Source organism: Drosophila virilis, chromosome 3, assembly GCF_030788295.1.
Source record: "Drosophila virilis strain 15010-1051.87 chromosome 3, Dvir_AGI_RSII-ME, whole genome shotgun sequence".
Classification (NCBI taxonomy): Eukaryota; Metazoa; Arthropoda; class Insecta; order Diptera; family Drosophilidae; genus Drosophila; species Drosophila virilis.
Genome location: NC_091545.1, coordinates 21,604,050 through 21,626,334, shown reverse-complemented (window position 1 = coordinate 21,626,334; position 22,285 = coordinate 21,604,050). Strand labels below are relative to the sequence as shown.

The 22,285-nt window shown below is 42.7% G+C and overlaps 4 protein-coding genes across 16 annotated transcripts in view; 1 reads left to right on the top strand and 3 right to left on the bottom strand.

Moving 5' to 3' along the window:
* Nucleotides 1–7,376: 7,376 nt before the first annotated feature.
* PGRP-SD (Peptidoglycan recognition protein SD) lies at nt 7,377–8,098 on the top strand. Its single transcript, XM_002048158.4, has one exon. The coding sequence runs from the start codon at nt 7,412–7,414 to the stop codon at nt 7,979–7,981; it is 570 nt and encodes a 189-aa protein (XP_002048194.1). The 5' UTR covers nt 7,377–7,411; the 3' UTR covers nt 7,982–8,098.
* LOC6622776 (uncharacterized) lies at nt 7,603–11,009 on the bottom strand. Its single transcript, XM_002048157.4, has 3 exons — nt 10,418–11,009; nt 9,616–10,210; nt 7,603–9,473 (listed from the first exon to the last, which is right to left on the bottom strand). The coding sequence occupies exons 2-3, from the start codon at nt 10,205–10,207 to the stop codon at nt 8,497–8,499; spliced, it is 1,569 nt and encodes a 522-aa protein (XP_002048193.2). The 5' UTR covers nt 10,208–10,210; nt 10,418–11,009; the 3' UTR covers nt 7,603–8,496.
* Nucleotides 11,010–11,554: 545 nt separating this feature from the next.
* Nucleotides 11,555–22,285, bottom strand: part of Ank2 (Ankyrin 2) — a 61,974-nt gene continuing 51,243 nt past the window's right edge. For 8 of the 13 annotated variants that reach the window (XM_070208002.1, XM_070207998.1, XM_032435414.2 and 5 more), the window contains 5 exons: nt 19,523–19,588; nt 18,714–19,139; nt 18,261–18,533; nt 12,658–17,719; nt 11,555–12,480 (listed from right to left, as the gene is read on the bottom strand). In XM_070208002.1, coding sequence (XP_070064103.1) covers nt 12,720–17,719; nt 18,261–18,533; nt 18,714–19,139; nt 19,523–19,588 — 5,765 coding nt within the window. In that variant the 3' untranslated portion in view covers nt 11,555–12,480; nt 12,658–12,719. Of the gene's footprint in view, nt 12,481–12,657; nt 17,720–18,260; nt 18,534–18,713; nt 19,140–19,522; nt 19,589–22,120; nt 22,244–22,285 lie in introns of those variants that run through there. The other 5 variants (XM_070208006.1, XM_070208009.1, XM_070208001.1 and 2 more) reach the window with 4 other exon arrangements.
* On the bottom strand, nt 19,523–22,180 carry LOC26530701 (uncharacterized). Its single transcript, XM_032435415.2, has 2 exons — nt 19,980–22,180; nt 19,523–19,588 (listed from the first exon to the last, which is right to left on the bottom strand). Exon 1 carries the CDS (start codon nt 22,178–22,180, stop codon nt 20,114–20,116), a length of 2,067 nt encoding a protein of 688 aa, XP_032291306.1. The 3' UTR covers nt 19,523–19,588; nt 19,980–20,113.

Here is a 22,285-nt window from a genome sequence, read left to right as displayed (position 1 = left end):
GTTTTAGAACGTCATATCTCCGCGCGGATTTATGTCGTTTTAGAACGTCATATCTCCACGCGGAGTTATGTCGTTTTAGAACTCATATCTCCACGCGGAGTTATGTCGTTTTAGAACTCATATCTCCACGCGGAGTTATGTCGTTTTAGAACGTCATATCTCCACGCGAAGTTATGTCGTTTTAGAACGTCATATCTCCACGCGAAGTTATGTCGTTTCAGAACTTCATATCTCCACGCGAAGTTATGTCGTTTTAGAACGTCATATCTCCACGCGGAGTTATGTCGTTTTAGAACGTCATATCTCCACGCGAAGTTATGTCGTTTTAGAACTTCATATCTCCGCGCGGAGTTATGTCGTTTTAGAACGTCATATCTCCGCGCGGAGTAATGTCGTCTTAGAACGTCATATCTCCACGCGGAGTTATGTCGTTTTAGAACGTCATATCTCCACGCGAAGTTATGTCGTTTTAGAACGTCATATCTCCACGCGAAATTATGTCGTTTTAGAACGTCATATCTCCACGCGGAGTTATGTCGTTTTAGAACGTCATATCTCCACGCGAAGTTATGTCGTTTTAGAACGTCATTTCTCCACGCGAAGTTATGTCGTTTTAGAACTTCATATCTCCGCGCGGAGTTATGTCGTTTTAGAACGTTATATCTCCGCGCGGAGTTATGTCGTTTCAGAACTTCATATCTCCACGCGAAGTTATGTCGTTTTAGAACGTCATATCTCCACGCGGAGTTATGTCGTTTTAGAACGTCATATCTCCACGCGAAGTTATGTCGTTTTAGAACGTCATTTCTCCACGCGAAGTTATGTCGTTTTAGAACTTCATATCTCCGCGCGGAGTTATGTCGTTTTAGAACGTAATATCTCCATGCGAAGTTATGTCGTTTTAGAACGTCATATCTCCACGCGAAGTTATGTCGTCTTAGAACGTCATATCTCCGCGCGGAGCTATGTCGTTTTAGAACGTCATATCTCCGCGCAGAGTTATGTCGTTTTAGAACGTCATATCTCCACGCGAAGTTATGTCGTCTTAGAACGTCATATCTCCGCGCGGAGTTATGTCGTCTTAGAACGACATAACCTCTTTTATATCTTCACAAATTTTAAATGTTTGGGAAAATTTGGGACTAACTTGGCCATTTGAAGGACTATCGGAATGTCCTTTGGACAGTAGATAGTGCTCGTTCTTCCATTTAAGAAAATATAACAAAAATGACGAATGTCCTTTAAATGGCAAAGTTTTAAGGACAATTTTTGCAAGAGAAAATAGGCCATAGCTCGGCCATATCCTAGCGTATCCTGACAAGTCCTGTGGCAAATAAATTGTATTAGCCAGGACTACCAACTTGCCGAAATTCATTAAGATCGTCCTGCTAGTTTTGAAGATATTTAAGGATTTGAGTTTTCGGGCCATTTCCGTGCGCTCCGGGATGAAAATTTCACAACTAAAAATACAAGTCCTGAGGTTCTTAGATAACCCCATATTTTGATGAATGTCCTTTGAAAATCTGCAAGGATATGACCGACTTATGTCTTTTTTTCTTTACATAAAATGCTTTTATATATTTTTCGCCCTGTTTAATTTCAATATGTTTTTATGCTTTCAGACTGACAAATTAAGGACTACAATGAGCTCTAAGGACCTCCACGACTGACAAAGCAAATTTTTCCAGGATCGGACTTTAATTAAGCCAGATATAGTTATTTTAAGTTTCAATAAGCTATGATTATGATTTATGCTTGATTTGTATAATTTTAAGAGAAATAATTAAGAAAACTAGCATAAAAACAACAATTTTATATATTTGAACATAAATAAATCAATTATTTTAAATAAAAGAAGAAAATCCAGTTTTTTATTTAAAAAATTCAAAAATCAATATTCCAACGCTTGGCCCACATTTAAAATTTGTGAAGACATAAAAGAGGTTATGTCGTTCTAAAACGACATAAATCCGCGCGGAGATATGACGTTCTAAGACGACATAACTTCGCGTGGAGATATGACGTTCTACAACGACATAACTCTGCGCGGAGATATGACGTTCTAAAACGACATAACTCCGCGCGGAGATATGACGTTCTAAAACGACATAACTCCGCGCGGAGATATGACGTTCTAAAACGACATAACTCCGCGCGAAGTTATGTCGTTTTAGAACGTCATATCTCCGCGCGAAGTAATGTCGTTTTAGAACGTCATATCTCCACGCGGAGTTATGTCGTTTTAGAACGTCATATCTCCACGCGGAGTTATGTCGTTTTAGAACGTCATATCTCCATGCGGAGTTATGTCGTTTTAGAACGTCATATCTCCACGCGAAGTTATGTCGTTTTAGAACGTCATATCTCCGCGCGGATTTATGTCGTTTTAGAACGTCATATCTCCACGCGGAGTTATGTCGTTTTAGAACTCATATCTCCACGCGGAGTTATGTCGTTTTAGAACGTCATATCTCCACGCGAAGTTATGTCGTTTTAGAACGTCATATCTCCACGCGAAGTTATGTCGTTTCAGAACTTCATATCTCCACGCGAAGTTATGTCGTTTTAGAACGTCATATCTCCACGCGGAGTTATGTCGTTTTAGAACGTCATATCTCCACGCGAAGTTATGTCGTTTTAGAACGTCATATCTCCGCGCGGAGTTATGTCGTTTTAGAACGTCATATCTCCGCGCGGAGTAATGTCGTCTTAGAACGTCATATCTCCACGCGGAGTTATGTCGTTTTAGAACGTCATATCTCCACGCCAAGTTATGTCGTTTCAGAACTTCATATCTCCACGCGAAGTTATGTCGTTTTAGAACGTCATATCTCCACGCGGAGGTATGTCGTTTTAGAACGTGATATCTCCACGCGAAGTTATGTCGTTTTAGAACGTCATTTCTCCACGCGAAGTTATGTCGTTTTAGAACTTCATATCTCCGCGCGGAGTTATGTCGTTTTAGAACGTCATATCTCCGCGCGGAGTTATGTCGTTTCAGAACTTCATATCTCCACGCGAAGTTATGTCGTTTTAGAACGTCATATCTCCACGCGGAGTTATGTCGTTTTAGAACGTCATATCTCCACGCGAAGTTATGTCGTTTTAGAACGTCATTTCTCCACGCGAAGTTATGTCGTTTTAGAACTTCATATCTCCACGCGAAGTTATGTCGTTTTAGAACGTAATATCTCCACGCGAAGTTATGTCGTTTTAGAACGTCATATCTCCACGCGAAGTTATGTCGTTTTAGAACGTCATATCTCCACGCGAAGTTATGTCGTTTTAAAACTTCATATCTCCGCGCGGAGCTATGTCGTTTTAGAGCTTCATATCTCCGCGCGGAGTTATGTCGTTTTAGAACGTCATATCTCCGCGCGGAGTTATGTCGTTTTAGAACGTCATATCTCCACGCGAAGTTATGTCGTTTTAGAACGTCATATCTCCGCGCGGAGTTATGTCGTTTTAGAACGTCATATCTCCGCGCGAAGTAATGTCGTTTTAGAACGTCATATCTCCACGCGGAGTTATGTCGTTTTAGAACGTCATATCTCCACGCGAAGTTATGTCGTTTTAGAACGTCATATCTCCACGCGAAGTTATGTCGTTTTAAAACTTCATATCTCCGCGCGGAGCTATGTCGTTTTAGAGCTTCATATCTCCGCGCGGAGTTATGTCGTTTTAGAACGTCATATCTCCGCGCGGAGTTATGTCGTTTTAGAACGTCATATCTCCGCGCGAAGTTATGTCGTTTCAGAACTTCATATCTCCGCGCGGAGTTATGTCGTTTTAGAACGTCATATCTCCGCGCGGAGTTATGTTCTTTTAGAACTTCATATCTCCGCGCGGAGTTATGTCGTTTTAGAACGTCATATCTCCGCGCGAAGTAATGTCGTTTTAGAACGTCATATCTCCACGCGGAGTTATGTCGTTTTAGAACGTCATATCTCCGCGCGGAGTTATGTTCTTTTAGAACTTCATATCTCCGCGCGGAGTTATGTCGTTTTAGAACGTCATATCTCCGCGCGAAGTAATGTCGTTTTAGAACGTCATATCTCCACGCGGAGTTATGTCGTTTTAGAACGTCATATCTCCACGCGAAGTTATGTCGTTTTAGAACGTCATATCTCCGCGCGGAGTTATGTCGTTTTAGAACATCATATCTCCGCACGAAGTTATGTCGTTTCAGAACTTCATATCTCCACGCGAAGTTATGTCGTTTTAGAACGTCATATCTCCACGCGGAGTTATGTCGTTTTAGAACGTCATATCTCCACGCGAAGTTATGTCGTTTTAGAACGTCATATCTCCACGCGGAGTTATGTCGTTTTAGAACGTCATATCTCCATGCGGAGTTATGTCGTTTTAGAACGTCATATCTCCACGCGAAGTTATGTCGTCTTAGAACGTCATATCTCCGCGCGGAGTTATGTCGTTTTAGAACGTCATATCTCCGTGCGAAGTAATGTCGTTTTAGAACGTCATATCTCCACGCGGAGTTATGTCGTTTTAAAACGTCATATCTCCACGCGGAGTTATGTCGTTTTAGAACGTCATATCTCCACGCGAAGTTATGTCGTTTTAGAACGTCATATCTCCACGCGAAGTTATGTCGTTTTAGAACTTCATATCTCCGCGCGGAGTTATGTCGTTTTAGAACTTCATATCTCCGCGCGGAGTTATGTCGTTTTAGAACGTCATATCTCCACGCGAAGTTATGTCGTCTTAGAACGTCATATCTCCGCGCGGAGTTATGTCGTTTTAGAACGTCATATCTCCGCGCGGAGTTATGTCGTTTTAGAACGTCATATCTCCGCGCGGAGTTATGTCGTTTTAGAACGTCATATCTCCGCGCAGAGTTATGTCGTTTTAGAACGTCATATCTCCACGCGAAGTTATGTCGTCTTAGAACGTCATATCTCCGCGCGGAGTTATGTCGTTTTAGAACGTCATATCTCCGCGCGGAGTTATGTCGTTTTAGAACGTCATATCTCCGCGCGGAGTTATGTCGTTTTAGAACGTCATATCTCCGCGCGGAGTTATGTCGTTTTAGAACGTCATATCTCCGCGCAGAGTTATGTCGTTTTAGAACGTCATATCTCCACGCGAAGTTATGTCGTCTTAGAACGTCATATCTCCGCGCGGAGTTATGTCGTTTTAGAACGACATAACCTCTTTTATATCTTCACAAATTTTAAATGTGGGCCAAGCGTTGGAAAATTGATTTTTGAATTTTTTAAATAAAAAACTGGATTTTCTTCTTTTATTTTAAATAATTGATTTATTTATGTTCAAATATATAAAATTGTTGTTTTTATGCTAGTTTTCTTAATTATTTCTCTTAAAATTATACAAATAAAGCATAAATCATAATCATAGCTTATTGAAACTTAAAATAACTATATCTGGCTTAATTAAAGTCCGATCCTGGAAAAATTTGCTTTGTCAGTCGTGGAGGTCCTTAGAGCTCATTATAGTCCTTAATTTGTCAGTCTGAAAGCATAAAAACATATTGAAATTAAACAGGGCGAAAAATATATAAAAGCATTTTATGTAAAGAAAAAAAGACATAAGTCGGTCATATCCTTGCAGATTTTCAAAAGACATGGTGCGTTAGGATCGTATTGACCCCCTGCATCGATCTGCATCAAAATATGGGGTCATCTAAGAACCTCAGGACTTGTATTTTTAGTTGTGAAATTTTCATCCCGGAGCGCACGGAAATGGCCCGAAAACTCAAATCCTTAAATATCTTCAAAACTAGCAGGACGATCTTAATGAATTTCGGCAAGTTGGTAGTCCTGGCTAATACAATTTATTTGCCACAGGACTTGTCAGGATACGCTAGGATATGGCCGAGCTATGGCCTATTTTCTCTTGCAAAAATTGTCCTTAAAACTTTGCCATTTAAAGGACATTCGTCATTTTTGTTATATTTTCTTAAATGGAAGAACGAGCACTATCTACTGTCCAAAGGACATCCCGATAGTCCTTCAAATGGCCAAGTTAGTCCCGAATTTTTCGATTTTAGCCACTTTTGCGACAACCCCCTGGGATAAATTTAGACGAAATTTTTTGTCGAATCCTGGAAATCCTTGAATGCCAATCGATAGTCCTGCTCACCACGAGCTCAAAACGGGATATCCTTTCGATATCCTTAAGGATTTGGCCGAGCTATGGCTTATTAAAAAATGTCCTTTTTAGAAAATTGGCCATATCTCTGAAACGGCAAGGACGATTTTGTTGTCCTTTGGACAGTTAAGGTCCTTTGTTTGACTCAGGACTTGTCAGGATCTGTAAAGATACGGCCGAGTTGTGGCTTCGATAATTTACGAAAAAATTGTACTCATATCTAGGCTGTCTGAAAGACTTTCGTCCTTTTCATTAAACATACTAAATTGGGACGATAAGGACTTAAGGTTGGCAAATGGAGAACATGATCGGCAAGGATACGGCCGATCTACACCCGTTTATCCATGCAGACAAAAATTACATATTCTAAATTGACAGAGCAAGGACTGCATGTTGTCCAAAGGTCATCAGAGTGGTCCTTGAGGTGGCCTATATCTCGGAAAAATAAGAACGTTTTTAAAGTCTTTTGGCCAAATAACAGCCGCTGTCCATATGAGTTGAATGTTTTAGAACGACATAACTTCGCGTGGAGATATGACGTTCTAAAACGACATAACTTCGCGTGGAGATATGACGTTCTAAGACGACATAGCTCCGCGCGAAGTTATGTCGTTCTAAAACGACAAGATTCCGCGCGGAGATATGACGTTCTAAAACGACATAGCTTCGCGCGGAGATATGACGTTCTAAAACGTTATATCTCCACGCGGAGATATGAAGTTCTAAAACGACATAACTTCGCGTGGAGATATGACGTTCTAAAACGACATAACTCCGCGCGGAGATATGACGTTTTAAAACGACATAACTTCGCGTGGAGATATGACGTTCTAAAACGACATAATTCCGTACAAATTCAAAAAGGTATTACTTTCAAAAATCGGATGTTATTTACTCGAGAAATTGTAAAAAAATTATCAAAAAGGTTTTAATTATCGAACGGGCCCCCATTTTTTGAGGCCAGTTGATCTGCTAATAGCCCTAGTTCGAATATCAAATCAAATAAATTTTAAATAACATCGTCTATTTAATCAATTTGTAGCGTTTTATTTAAAACCAAGAAACGCGTTTTAAGCATCGGCAGCAACTATTAAAAAAGCCCTCACAGATGATTACAAAGGTATATGTTTTTTTATATGACGCCACAGAAAATTCCCCTCAGCTTATGTGGTCTAGTGTAGTTAATCGCTGCTTCGGGGCAGGCTGATTATCAGCGGTCAATAAGTTCGCAGCCCATTCGCGAGCACCAGCTCAGTTGCTTGTCGAGATCCGCACCGAGATGAGCTTTGGCTGGAGCGTGCTTTTTGGTTTTCTTATGGCCCTCGCCGCTGCCAACGGCCAGACGGAGCTGTCCATAGTTTCTCGTGCGGATTGGCGCGCCCGGCCGCCAAATGGGGAAATGACGATGATGACGCTACCGCTGAGCCGAGCCGTTATCGCTCACACGGCTGGGCGTGGCTGCATCGATGATCAGAGCTGTGCCGCCCAGGTGAGCAGCATTCAGACGTACCAGATGATGAGAATGAAGTACTCGGATATTAGCTATCACTATTTGATTGGCGGCAATGGCCTTGTCTACGAGGGACGCAGTCCAAGTCAACAGGGCGCCATTGCGGCTGGTAATAATGCCGGCAGCCTGGCCATTGCCTTCATTGGAAACTTCGACGAGCAGCCGCCGACGGATGCAGCTCTGGCTGCTGCACAGTCATTACTGGACCATGCTGTCAGACAGGGTCAGCTTGCCGAGAATTATCAGCTGCTGGGCCATCGCCAGTTGAGCGCCACCAAAAGTCCGGGTGATGCGTTGTACGTTGTCGTGCAGAGCTGGCCGCATTGGAGCAGTATTTAATGTTGAGAAGATGCCGATCTTAGATTTCGACACGTAAAGACCATTCCTTACACATTTATTGTAAATATAATTATGTATAATTTGTTGTTTGCTTAAATACGAATACTAAACTTTTAATTTTGTTGATCTGTTTTCTTATTTCGTTTTTTTTTGTTTTTTTTTTTTTTTTTGTTATTTCTTTGTTTTCTTTCATCTCGATTCTCGCGCGCCAAAACGTTTGGTGGTCGCACTCGCATAGCTCCCCGGGAGCACTGGGCCACAATAGAGATTTGAGACATCACACATAGCATTTCACTGAACTTCCAAATTAAAAACCTAAACTAACTTTACAGAACCTTAAAGCACAGAAGCAAAAGAACAGCTCACTTAATGCAGAAGAAAGTGGCAAAACTATGGCTAGCAACATAATCAATGCCAATGCCAATGCCAATTCATATATAAGATATAGATTATGATTTAGAAAATAGAAAACAAGGAACTATACAAAATTCGTAAAGTACTTAGGTAAAATTGCACTAATATATACCCCCGTTCGCGGTGGCATTGCCATTTTGCTGTTGTGCCCCAACTATTGGCAGCTGGAGCAGCCAGTCTCGCTTGGCTTGGCCCTCGGGCGTATCACCACGCTGTGCGCTCAACGTCTGAAAGCAGGTGGTCAGTCCAACGCTAGGCGTAAACTCGGCTCGTTCGCGCAGCTCCTCCTCGGTGGCCAGCATTATGCAGTCCTCGTCGATGTCCTCGCTGTCCACATAGGCGGGCTGCTGCTGCTCCATGCCGCCTCGCTGCTGCACTATGCTGTCGCTGTTGCGCCGAAATGAATCGTCTGTCTTCCGCAGGAAATTATATAATGCCACACAGCCTAGCACCACCTCCCCGATGTGCTTCTCGCTGACGCGCAGTGGTTGCGCCAGTATGGGAAATATATTGCACAATATACGCATCGTTTGCTCAGCATGAGCATTAATCTGTTCAAGCGCAGCGTACGCGGGGCTCTCCTTGGCCAAATTGCGCGTACTGATCAAATAGGATGTGCTGGGCAGCACTGCATCACCGGCCAGATAGTAGCCCTTGCGATGCGGCTCCGATTGTGCCTCTAACGCCAGCATCTTGTGCTCGATTAGCTCAACGGCAGTGGTCTGGTTGTATATATCATTTGGCCGACTGTTCGCCGCACGTTCCACCTTCGCATACTGGAAATTGTTGTCCGCATCCACAATGGCCGTAAAGATGACGGCCGCACGCTTGCGATCGTCGTTGCTGACGCTGTTCTGCAGCTGAATGCTGCGCATAAACAGATTACCCACGCACTGGGGCAGGTTGTGTTTGCGCTCCATGTCCGTGGCCGCGTTGCGCCACTGCTCATCAGTCTTTGGTAGTGTCACGTATTGGTCCTTGAGGTGCTCGTAGAAGCCCAGACAGATATTGGCAATCATTTCGTTTATCACAAATTTGGAGGCACGGAAGCAGTAGTTTCGACAAGAATGCACTTCACCTGCAACAAAGACATACACACACACATTACCAAATGGATGCACATCGATCTGCATGTACGCAACGTACACATTTATGTATATAAGTAAATGAGTCAAGTAATTGTTAAACGGATTCAGATTCGATCTGCGAGCAATGCTTACCCGTTGCCAAATACTTGAGCGTTATGGCCAGACGCTCCTCGGCGCTGAAGGATTTCTTTTTGCGCTGAGGCGCATACTGGCTAATGATGGGCTCCAGTTTCTGTACCAGATATCGAAACTGGCTCTCAGTTATGGCTAGGAAGTAATTCAAATGGTAGCACTCGTCCTTGCGTGACTGCAGCTCGCTGAGCAGATTTTCCTTGCTGAGAAATTCGGATTGGTTCTTTCGCAGCCACTCCTTGGTCCATTCGAGTCGCCGCTTCGTGTTCAATATGCCTGCCAGATCAAGTGCGCTGATTTTTGATGTTTGCGGCCGGGAGAGGACCGAGGTGCGTGCCGCACCCCCCGCTCCGGTAACTGCACCGCCGCCACCGACTGCACTTAGTGCATGTGCATCGTTTCGTTCTGGTCCAGGGGCGTTGCCGTTATCGTTGCCATTGCCATTGTCCTGCGTGACCCCAATTGCAACGGCCACGCCCACGCCCACCTGATGACTGCCAACGCCAGCAGAGACGCCACTGCTGCGATTCACATTCGTGCCACCGTCGCGCTCGCGCAGCACGCCAATAACCTTTAGTTTGATTTTTTCCATTGCCTGGAAATGTATACAACAAATTGTAATGTGCATCCCATCAGAATAGTTCGTCAGCTTTTCAGCTTCTCGTCCACGTTGAGGTCCCGCCCCGCCCATGTCAACCACTCGCCCTCGTGCACAGGGTTGTCACAGTTGTGTGTTTGTTTGTGTGTGTGTGTGTGTGTGTGTGTGTGTGGCGTTTTGTGCAACAAATCGATTTTTACTCACCCTCACTCTCCGCTGCGACGAACTGCCTTTCGCTGCTGCTGCTGCTGCTGCTCCCGTTCCTTCGTTGCCGTTGTCGTCGCCGTCGCTGCCGTCGTCGTCGTCGTCGCTGTCGTTGTCGTCGCTGTGTGTATAACCAGTTTCGGCCTTTGAGGGGAACACAGTTGGGCTGTTGTATAATTAGAATTATTTGCACCAATGCCTCAGCATTCGTTTGTTATCTTAATCTTCAATGAATTTCACAAATTTGCACGTAGATTTTAGTTTTGCATCTGTCATCTGCTTCTTGGCTTCTGTCAGCTCAATACGAAATGCGATAGCAACAACGACGAAGAATAAGAAATTTTGGCAGCAATTTCATAGCTTATTTGTGCGTTGAATTATTTATATTCGTATTTTATTGAACTGGGTTTTAACTGCTACGCAATTACTCGCTTAAAAACCACATTTTTCCATCACTTTTTCACTGTGCAGTTGCCCTTTTTTCCAATTTTCTATTCCATACGCACGAAGTATTGCTTGTTCGCTTCGTCTTGCTGCTTCGTCAGCTGTTGCTTTCGTCGTCAGCTGTAATGTGTGCTATCCAGTGTTGTCGAGCTACCTACTAAACGAACCAGCTGCTTACAGAACTGGTTCTTTTACATTCGGTACATTTACATGTAGTGCTTGACAGTTTTGGCAAATCAGTTTCAAACTTATACACGTATGAACTCAACCTTTGGAATTGCTCCATGAAAATTCATTTCAAAAAATATCGCTGTCCAGACCATATTGCATAAATAAACATTCAATTATCCATCTGAACCGAAACAGCGGGGTTTCAAACCACGCACTGGAATTGGTTGTAAAATTATCTTTTTTCTCATCGAATCGATTGCTCACCATGTTAAGTGCACGTAGTCAGTACTAAATGGTTATCAAGTGTACTTGCGCAGAAAAGCAGTTCCCGTCTAACTGTTATATTTGGTATTAAATTATGGTATTTAATTCAAAATTTGAAATTTTCCATCTAATACCAGATTTAATCTATTACAACGAATTAGAACTAATCGAAAAAGGTTTTCGCTGAAAATGTGTAATAATAATAATAAAGAACATTAATAGAAATTATATACAATCGATTTAAAACATCTAAAGCAATTTTTATTAAGCATTTTATTTGGTTATTCATACGCGTGTGGTTTACAATACAAATAATGTTTTTTGTTGTTTTTTTTTCTTGCTGTATGTTTTTAACACAAATATTTTATTTATAACCCATTACACTGGTGATGCTAAGACGTTTAAATCTTGTAATATGTAAGAATATTATGAATACACTGCAAGGTGTGCATTACGAAAATTAGCATTAAGTATATGAATTTTTTGTATGTTGCGGCTGTATGTGAATTATTATTATGGGTTGTGTTTTTGTATATAAGTGTTTTAAATTTTATCTATGCATTTCGGTTTGTTATTGTATAATATTGTATGTATATTTTTCATTAAAATATGCAAGCGTAAAAATTTGCTTGGTTCTTGTAAAAAATGAGACTTTAAAAGCATTTCACTTCCCAGGCCTTTCCTTTCCTACTTGCTCTTTACATATGCACTTGTATATTTTGCTTAAATTAAACTACAATAATAAGCGATTCATTTAATAGATACATATAAGTATAACTACATCAAATTAAAAGCGAATGTGTATTCTGCATTTCGATACAATGCGTTAGCTCAAGAATTGTTGTTCCTTATAAGATTTGATTTTTATTTTAAATGTTAAAACATTAAAGCCAATTACAGAAAATGCGAAACAATTAATGCTTGCCATATTCAATTTTTGCAATTTTTATAATATTTATAAGTATTTAAAACTCATGTGTTGCATTTCAAATACATTTAAAATGTTTATACTGATGAAAAAATGACGAATTTGCTAGTTTCTTATTCAATGGTAATTCAAGTTTAAGATAATCAAGGTCCGTGACGTCTAAAGTTGGTGATCTGGTGTCCCATTCAAAATGTTTCATAGTCAGTAATCCGACAGAAGATGCGTTTTAATTGTCATCCTTAGTTGAACATCTTGTCTGCAAAAGTGTGTGAAAGAAAATTAGAATTTAGTAAAGATATTCAATTCATTTTGCATATAGGCGACATGATTCTCTGTCAATGTTGAGCTCTACTGCTTATTTATTGAGACCAAATAAAAACCGTAAATCATAAGTACAACTAAAAGCGGAGAAGCCTTGCCTTATAATGCTTACCTAGCCAAAAATTCTTAGTCATTGTTTAAGCCCTTTATTTATTAATTCTTTCCTTCTCATCTTTACTGTTGTTGATGCTGTTGTTGTTGTTGTTGTTGTTGTGTCCTTAGATCCTCATCCTCAACCACCGTGGACTCATCGTGCGACCAGAAACTGGCCGACATTTGAGAGGACGACATGCCACCCACACCAGGAAACGAGTCTTCCATTAATGTACTTGATGCACAGCTAGTAACACTGCCCGACATCTGTGAATTTCCTGCGCTGGTCTGGTACGTGGCTGTTGTGCCTGCCGAGCTGGTTGTTTGCTCAATGCACAGATTCAGAGAATCAACGGATATATCCTTTGACATACCGCTCTCATCCAGAGGCAATTCCAGAATACCACTGCCACCGGACACAGTTGTGGTGGTTATCACGCGCGTAACTGTGTGCTCTTGGCCATCGGCATCGGTGCTGGTGGTTGTGGTCGTCGTTGTGGTTGTCAATCCATCACCTAATGTTACTCCGCCTCCGCTGACTAGTTTAGACATAAGATCCAGCTGCTCATCCCCGAAAGATTCAATGCTCTCCTGTCGCGAATGCCGTTTGTCAATTTCCAACGAGTCGATGTCTGAGCGTGTGGTGGCGTCCTTCGATATATCGAAGCTTTCTATGCTGCTAGTCATCATGTCATGGCTCCTTATCTCCATGCTGTCGATGCTGTCCTTTTCGGAATCCTGGCTGTCAATTTTTGACTTTGGATCCAGTTCTGTGGCTGGTATTTCGGTAATTTTCACTGTACTAACTGCTTTCGAATCAAATTCATCCCGTTCCAATTGTTGCTTGAGCAAATGTTCAAGGTTGTCAGCTTGCCCTGCTGGCAACACTTCGGTGCGGGTCACAGTGCGAGTAACCTTGGTGACCACCACATTACCCGCAGCGCCATGGTCGCTGCCATTTGATTTGTTGGACTCGTCGGAACGCGAGAGCAGAGCAGCTTCCTCCTTTGCCTTAATTTCAATCAGATGAGCTTCGATGCATGCATTCTCCAATCCCTCAAAATCCTTTAAGCTGGATATGGAGACATCATCGCCAGGCACTGTGCCGCTTCCACTATGTCTCACCATATAGCGGCGTGTGAAGCTGCCGTTGCTGGAGTCCGTGGAGCCCTGGTGGGCGCGATTTCGGTTCTCTAATGAAATAGCCTGCTCCAGTGACTCGAACTCTTGCAGGCTGCTCATAGACACATCGTCGTGTTCACCTCGCGAATGATAGCGGCGTGCTGCCAGATCGTATTCGGGTGTGCTTGAGAAGGAGTCCTTGAAACTGCTGATGCGACTGCTGCCCACTTCAAATTCTCCATCCTCCTCCTTGATGTCTTCGAGCACAGCGCCCGTCAGATCGTAAGGATAGCGTAGCTGTGTATCAGTTAGCTGCATCTCGACCCATCGCTTATTAGCTGCTGCTGTATCGCTGGAATCGCTCTCCTCCTGCTGCTCGCTGCTACTGCTGGCTCCCGTTGGTGGGCTTTCCTCAAACTCAAAATTGAGGTCGTCCTTGTACAACTGGGAGCCGAGTTTGGGGTCGGCAGGTGCCGATTTGATAATGATTTTTTCGACATCTTCATCATGCTTTTGCTCATATTTAGTTGGCTTAATCTTAATGCTCCTGCCTCCCAGGTCAGCCTCATTGGCCTCTTTGGCTACTTCTTCAATTATGACAAACTCGTCAGATATATCAGGCTGTTCCACCATTTCGAAGGAGTCCGGTGAATCCGCTGCTCGTTGATCATCGTAATCAGCACCCACTTCGGCGCGTTTTAGTTCTTCGAGTTTCTGTTTATATTGCTCCTGTACACGCCTTTGGAAGTCCAGTTCTTTCTCTTCAGCCTTGGCTTTTTGATAAGTGCCAACATCAGTAGCCTTGTCAAGCTCCTCTTCAGTGCGAACCTTGTACAAAGTCTTCTCAGGGTACTCATCAGCATCTTCTAAAATGGGCGACTTCACATCCTCAGTTACCATAATGTCGGGTATATTTGAATAGTTTTGCATATTTTGTGATGGTCGTCGCTCTTCAATCATAGCTGCTTCCGCCTCCAACTCTTCTGTTGCATCCTCAACAATAACTTCGGCTACCAGCTGAGAAGGTGTAAATGGACGTTTCTCAAGCTCGGAGCTGTGATCCATTTCTGCAGCGGCTTGTTTCTTTTTCTTGTGTTTTCGTTCTTTCGGGGAGCGGAACTGACGAGCATATTCGGATTCATAGGGATCTGTGTCGGACTCACTTTCGGATTCCTTGCCTTCGCCTGGTAAAACTGAATCCTTGTCCAAATTTTTCAGGGCATCTCCAGAAATTGTTGTACTCTCATTGCGCTTGTGACCACGTCTCTTTGACTCACTGCCAGGTGGCGTACTGGCATTTGAGTCTTGTGGTGAATTTTCCTTACTTTCCATCTCCAATACAAATGTATCTTCGGGTATTGATGTGGAAGGTACTGGATCATCGTGGCCATACTGAAAACCTTCAATTCCCGTCAAAGATGATGAGCCGGCAGAGCCAATTATATCATCAAAGTTTTCGACAACGGTGTCAATATTCGATGTGCTAGACATGCTGACGGAAAGTATGCTTCCTTCGTCTAAACTTGATGCCAGCTTCGATTCGTCAATCGAACGTCTGGGGTCGCCGTGATAAAGCAAGATATCTTCACCCTTATCGCTATCCCGAGAACTATCGATCTTTCCCTCTTTTTCATCAATCGGATATGCTAAGCCCCAAGTACGCTCAACTTCTTTTGGCTTGGGATACTCTTCAATCTGCATTGTCTCAACCGATTGTTGCTGAGGTATAATTTCAGGCTCGGATTTAGGCTTGAATATCATTTCCTGAGAGCGCTTCATCAAGCTTTGCTGGTCGGCACTGTGATGCGAAGAAGCTATCATATCAAGGCTTTCATCGCTATCGTCGTCATCTGCGCGCAACTCGTGCAGGCGAGCCATTTCTTCAGCCTCTAAGGCATCAGCTTCTGTTGATGATGCTACCAAAGTCTCGGACAGCTCAGAGACATCAATGCTCATCAGATTGGCCGATGTTTCCGACTGCGAGTCCAGGCTGCGCATGCTCTCATGCGAGCTAATAGACTTTCCACTGCTGCTACCCAGGGTACTGACTGCACTCACGTATTCGGTACCATCGCGACAGGTGGAAGGTGTGAAGTCGCGAGCTGTTTGGTATTCGCTTGAGGTTCCAGTGCCAGTAAGCAAGTTTTCTACATCAGACGAAAGTGGACGACTGTGTGTTTTCTCGAAGCTCTTGTGATAACTATCACTGGAGCTGGAATTATCAACATCTGGAATGGACCAGCGATTGGCGGAGTCTGGCGAGCTATCACTTTTTATGCGATGAACCACTAAGTCCACAGGCTTAATACTTTGATCTGAAACCACTTCTTCAAAATTACTGCTCATGGATTTATCTGCAATGCTGTCTTCTACGACTACAGAGGCTGTTGCTAGCCTCTCCGTATAATAGTCCTCCATAGAACTAAAGTCTTCAGCCGTTTCCGTAGATATAAACCCGAGTGAGCCTTGCTCTTCCTTCGTTAAACGATCCTCCATTGAACTAAAATCTTCAGCCGTGCCTGTTGAGACAAACCCGAGAGATCCATGATCATCACGCCGCTCTACTTGGCCAAACACATCTTTGGCATAGTGAGCTATAGCAGCTTGTTTGTTTAATGTCTCCTTGATGGTTGTATCGAAAAGACCCTCTGGTGGCTGGGTACCGTCTATTGTGGAGGCTTGAAGTTCGGGTATACCTATAAAGGATGATACGTCCTCATTCTCAGCGTCAGTGCTAAAAGCTTGAGGCATTTTGTTAAGTTCAAAATCTTTTTTTACTTTCTCGACGGATTCTTGAATATCTGCAATGGGCATCTCGTCAATGACATGTTTCTCAGTTGCTGCTTGTGGTTGCTGTGGCGAGTGCACTACCTTTGGCTTACTTGTAGTTGGAATTTCCTTTTCTGATGTTTCCCACTCACTTTTCTCAAGTGGAAGCTCGAATTTGTCTGGCTTTTCAGCTATTGTGTTGACTATTTCCGGAATTTCCTTACTGGACTCGTCTGGATCTTCACTACTTGAAGGTGCCACCTCTATAACAGCACGACCACTAGAGCCTGTCGACGTGGTTAGGCTCTCCTCGGTGGTGACTTTAGAAAGTTTTGCATCGGTGGATTTATCTTTGTCAGCATTTTCAAATTCTAAGAGATCATTTCGAGTTTCTGAACTTTGTCTAACTATTTTACTATCTAAAGTGAGGGGATCATCGGGCTTCATAGTTACATATTCTTTGAAAGCATCGTTGGCTTCATCCGAATCGACGGACACCTCCTTCATCAGTGATATATCTTTGGCCTCAATATTCATTTCCGTCTTAGGATCTTCATCCTGTGGCGTCATGCTGGGAGATTTCGTAGAAGTTTTGATGATTACATTTCGACTTGACTCGCCAATATAAAAGCTGGTTGTCTTCTCAACACCCTCCGATTTTTCAGTATCTGCTTCGTCCACTGAAATCTCACTCGTTGGCTCGAAGCTTTCGGTATGATCCTCAGAAGCAGTTGTAGTGGTGGTTGTGGTGACTACATCTCGTTGCTGAGAACGTATGGACAGTTCTGTAGAGGGTTCGTCTGTTTTGGAAATATCCTCTGTAAAATCAAAGCTACGCAGGCTAATACTGTCGGATTGCTCGCCCAAGGCAGCCAGGTTCTCAAACTGATCTGTGTGCTTAATGGGCGCTCGTGGTTTCGGAACTGGTGCGGAATTGTCGATCGGTAAGTCGGATTGTTGCACTTGATGTGGAATGGTGGTGCTATCTGTGCCTTCGGAGATGGAGTCGGGCGGGCTTGTTTTGAGTACGCGAGGTTTCGGTGTGGGTGTGTCGTGGCTGGAGGTCGCCAAAGTATTGGTTTCGACCACCGTTTCAGCTGATGTTGTCGTTGTTGTTGTTGTTGTTTCTACAACAGCCGACGGTGGTATAGGGGTAGTATCGGTTGAAATTGGTAAATCGCCGCCTGTTTCTACAAAACAATAGGTGTGAAAATAAAAGCAATTTTAAAAGTGTTGCGAAAGTCGAAATCAGAAGATGAGGAAGAGACAACAGAAGTATACAATAACAAGAAGAAGAACACAACAGAATAAGGTGTTAAATTTCTATGAGTGGGTTAGTAAGAGGATTAGCGATAAATAGTTTGATAGGTTCTTAGAGTTAGAATAGAATAGAACAGTTGTAAATGAATTGGATAGTAATGATTGATAGACATTTATGGAGTTGACATGCATAGCATAGTTCGTATGAATAAACTTGAACTATTTTAACAATTTAAAACACAAGATTAAATGCAATTAGAGCTCAACTTGAACAAAAAGTATTTTCGTTATTATTGGCCGCCATTTCATATATTAGATAAGTGTAAACCAAAACGAGCGCTGTACAATATACAATTCGATTTTTTATTCACAATCTACGCAAATCACCAATAGAGGAACTATATAAAGCAATATATGGTACATATTAAATCATATGGTAAGTAGGTGTATGTGCTGATATACTGATGATACCTGTTGTCAATTCTTGAATATCATTATCGGGCGTCAGTTGGGTCTGTGCCATGTCGGCCATTGTGTTAGTCGTGGGTGACACACTATCATCCCAACTGAGCTTGGAATAATCACCCTGCAGAGCACTTATCTCGTCCTCTTGCACAACTGTCTCGAATGTCTCATTAAATCGGGCGCTGACATCGCTGACATCAACATCAGCGGATAATTTTTCAATCTTATGCTCGATACGTCTGGTACGCACCTCCATTTTCTTATCCCCTTCACTAGGCACTACATGATTCGTACGTTTTCGGGGATGACATATGGGCAAACAAACAAAGAATACAGGATAATGATTATATTCAACGGACTACGCATCCCTAAGGATAATAACATTCGGCTAAAATCCCATAAGGCTCCCAACTGCTATGCTATCGTAGAGCTTACAGATTGCATGGCTTTATAGATTACCTTTTGCTGTTGATGGGCTTGTGGCAGCAACATTAGCTTGTGGCTGCTGCTGCTGCTGCTGATGTTGTTGTTGCAACTGCGTTGTAATTGTTGTTGTTGTTGTTGTCATGTTTTGGGCATGCAAGGGTAAGTTAATGTGCTCGTCGGTAAAACTCATGTTATCATCGAATGACTTGCCCGACATGGACTCAATGGTTGGCGATTTGATGACATCAACGCCGCTAATATCGTCGCATGTTATAGCATAGTTTTCACTCTCAGAATTGTATTCGTGCTTTATAAAGTCGTGGCCATTGGGCTGTTCCCCCTGGCATTCAATGAAATCAACACTCTCTTCGAGCACGTGTTCGACTAGAATTTTGGCTTCCTCGCGGATGCGTGCCACAAGATCTTCGCCATCATCACCTTCACCAACTTTAACATCATCTGTAAGACAATTGCACATATTCATTGATAGATAGAAATTAGATAGTAGTAGTTGACAAGCTTGGAAATCATGAGCGGCATGAGAAGCGAGTTTTCGAAATATTTTTTAATTGTAAATATGTGCAACATTATGTGTGGATAGAAGATGGTGTTAGAAATGCGGTGATATTGGTGATGTGAGCGAAATCTTTTAGCAGCGTATTCGGTTTACCAAACTTGGTTAGACGGCATAATAACTATTTCAATGAGCTTTAATTGCATTTGTCAAACAATAAGAAACAATTTGATAATAAATATTTTAATATACTTGTGAAGCGCATGAGATAATGTACGCGCAAAATTATGAAAAGCTCTTTAGATATAATACTGCAAGCAGAACTTACCAATTTCTTGGGCTACATTTTCTGTATGCAGAATGGATGGAGCAATTGTTGTTTTTGTAAATCCTTCTGTAAACGAACAAGCCAGCGATTAGTAACGATATTTGACTGCACAAAGCGAACATAAAGTTAACCTAAAAGCAATTACATACTTTAATTATATGCTACAAAATATAAAAAAAAATTTAACAAAACGGACTCAAAACAAGGACGAAACAAATAGACTCCAAAGATCTTTTTTGTTTTTTTTTTTAGCTATAATTACTTAAGTAGTTAAAATGTTAGTTGAACGACGCTTAGGTGATAATTAATATTTGTTAGTATTTTACGGGGGCACATAGTTAGGGCAGACAATAGCAATTAGTTTCAGGCTTTCGTTGCTTTGTTGTGTGATAAAAATTTTAACGAAAATGTAATTTTATATATAGTTAAGTGATTATCAATTGTCAGGTTTACTTACAATATGGTTGAGTGTATGTGTTATGTATTCAGTTGAGTTTCATTAGGTATCTTATATGTGGACACTTATACGAGCTATGAACTATTGTTAAGATTGTTTTCGTTATATATATTGAGAATAGGGATACGGGCTGACTAGTTGCCGCCTCTAGCAGCTGACTCATCGGATTCAACATATTCAACGTCTGTGTGGGCATCCCGTATCACACCCTTTATGTGCAGCTTCTCGGCCTCGGCATTGAAACTTCTGCCGCTCCTTTCGTGCACCACGGTATAACTCTCATTTAACATATCGTTGAGCTCTTTGCTATTGCTATTGGCCACCTTGATTTCCGGGGGCTCAAGTGCATCCTCGGCATCGGAGGGCAGTTGCACATCTTCGATGTCTGTGTTCTGCTGACTGACGGCATCGTCTTTACGTAAACGCAAGTGAAGTGGATGCGATTTGGACTTGTTTTGAGACTGTTTGGGTAACTCAGCCGGCGGCAATGAAGCCTCAGAAGCATCGGATACGTCGTCAGTGGAAATATCTTCGGCATCAGTTAGCTTGTCTGCATTGTGGCCCTTGGCTTGATGTTTGAGTTGTGCCACACGTTTAACGCCTGGCGGTAGGTCACACTCGCTCAGCTCCATGTCTTCCACATCGGTTACGCCTGCCTCATTGCCCTTGACAACATCCAGCAGCTTGTTTTTACCCTTGCTCAGTGTGCGCGTCTTCAACTTCTTGCGTCGGTTAGTGCCTGCCACAAAGATTTCTTCGACGTCAGTGACAGATTCGGCATTCGACAGCACCTCCAAACGTTTGTTTTGCTGTTTTAATAGTTCATTCGAAACAATGACTTCATTCTCTATTAGACCTGGTGATCCAACAGCCAGTTCCTCGGCTAGAGAAATAGTTGCGCTTACGTCTTCCATACATGAGTATTCTTCTGAATCGGTATGGTTGACATCCTTTAAGTGGTTGGGTATACCAAATTCGTAGTTGCTTTTCATAGGCATGACATTAGTAATCGTATCGCCATACTTGTCCTCTTTTAACTCAACGACTTCGCGATGTGGCTGTGGCAATACCTCGGGGGCTACAGAAATCGCTTCGGGCACGGCGCTTGTTAGCGAAAGGTCATCGCAACACATGTCCTCCACATCCGTTAGGCAGGTGCCATCATCGCCTATAGCTAGAATTATAGCACGTGGTATGGGCTCTTCATTGTCATCCTCATTATCAAAGCTGTCTTCGGCTCCTGAATCATCGATGCCTTCAATGTCCGTTAGTACCTCATCGTTTTTGGGGGTTACTTGTAAAAAATGTCTTTGCTCAGTATTTAGGAATATGGACTTGGAGTTTCTGCGAGGTTCTCCACTGGCGTTTACAAAGGCCACATCTATCGGGGGCAAGCTGGCTTCACTTATGCTGGCGCTTCTACCAGCTGCGCCACCCGATTCCGACTCGGTACTCGAGCAGGCTATTTGACATACCTCTTCACTGCCACTGCCGGATACCATAAGCACCTCATCCTCAGACATGCCACGTACGTGAATACCAATTCCAGTGCAGTCGGACATGGCTGAAGCCAAATCACTGATGTCGCTAATGACAGAGACATCCTCGTAGTGATCGGAGTCATCCTCATGCTTCTCGCCATCGGCTATATTGACGCGTCCCTGATCGCCCACTGCATTATCTAGGTCAACACACACAGACTTCTCACAGCCATAGCCTACTTCGGAGTCTGTGTCATAATCTTCGCAGTCGGTAAGGTAGTCGGCCAGACCATTAAGGTTTTGTGCTTGAAGAAAGTTACCCGCTCTAATTTCACAACTCTCCTTGGCGTCATTGTCCACGGCCTCCTGATTTTGGTGTCCTTGTTGTAAAAATTCTCGTAGCGATAATTTCAATTCGGGATAAGCGATGCTCTTCTCTTCATCGTCCGAATCTGTTTCGTAGTCCTCCACGTCAGTGACATCATTTTCAAAGGGTTTCGATTTTTGTAGCTGGGTTTTTTGCCTAGGCGATACACTGCCAGAGCCGCGTCTTGAGCTTAGCTTAAGAACCTCGGCTTGACTGTCAAAGTCTTCAACATCTGTGACGCCCCCGCTGTTGCGACCATAGTCCATGTCATTACTATCGGAGTCATGCGAGGATGAGGATGAATTGGAATGCTGCTCGGCGGTTACGGATATAGTTGGGAGTTTTTTGGACATTTTGGTGGGTTTGGTTTATAATTTTTGTGGCTTTTATATTTTGAGTTTAGTTATTTGCGTTAGCTAGTTGTGGAAAATAAGTTAAAATTAAATTGAATAAAAGCA

What these genes read in the sequence shown, in the direction of transcription:
- LOC6622776 (XM_002048157.4), bottom strand. Translation starts at nt 10,207, where the DNA reads ATGGAAAAAATCAAACTAAAGGTTATTGGCGTGCTGCGCGAGCGCGAC. An exon ending in GCTCAAGTATTTGGCAACGG is followed by an intron (nt 9,474 to 9,615) that starts GTAAGCATTGCT and finishes TCTTTGTTGCAG; the next exon opens with GTGAAGTGCATTCTTGTCGA.
- LOC26530701 (XM_032435415.2), bottom strand. Translation starts at nt 22,180, where the DNA reads ATGTCCAAAAAACTCCCAACTATATCCGTAACCGCCGAGCAGCATTCC.
- PGRP-SD (XM_002048158.4), top strand. Translation starts at nt 7,412, where the DNA reads ATGAGCTTTGGCTGGAGCGTGCTTTTTGGTTTTCTTATGGCCCTCGCC.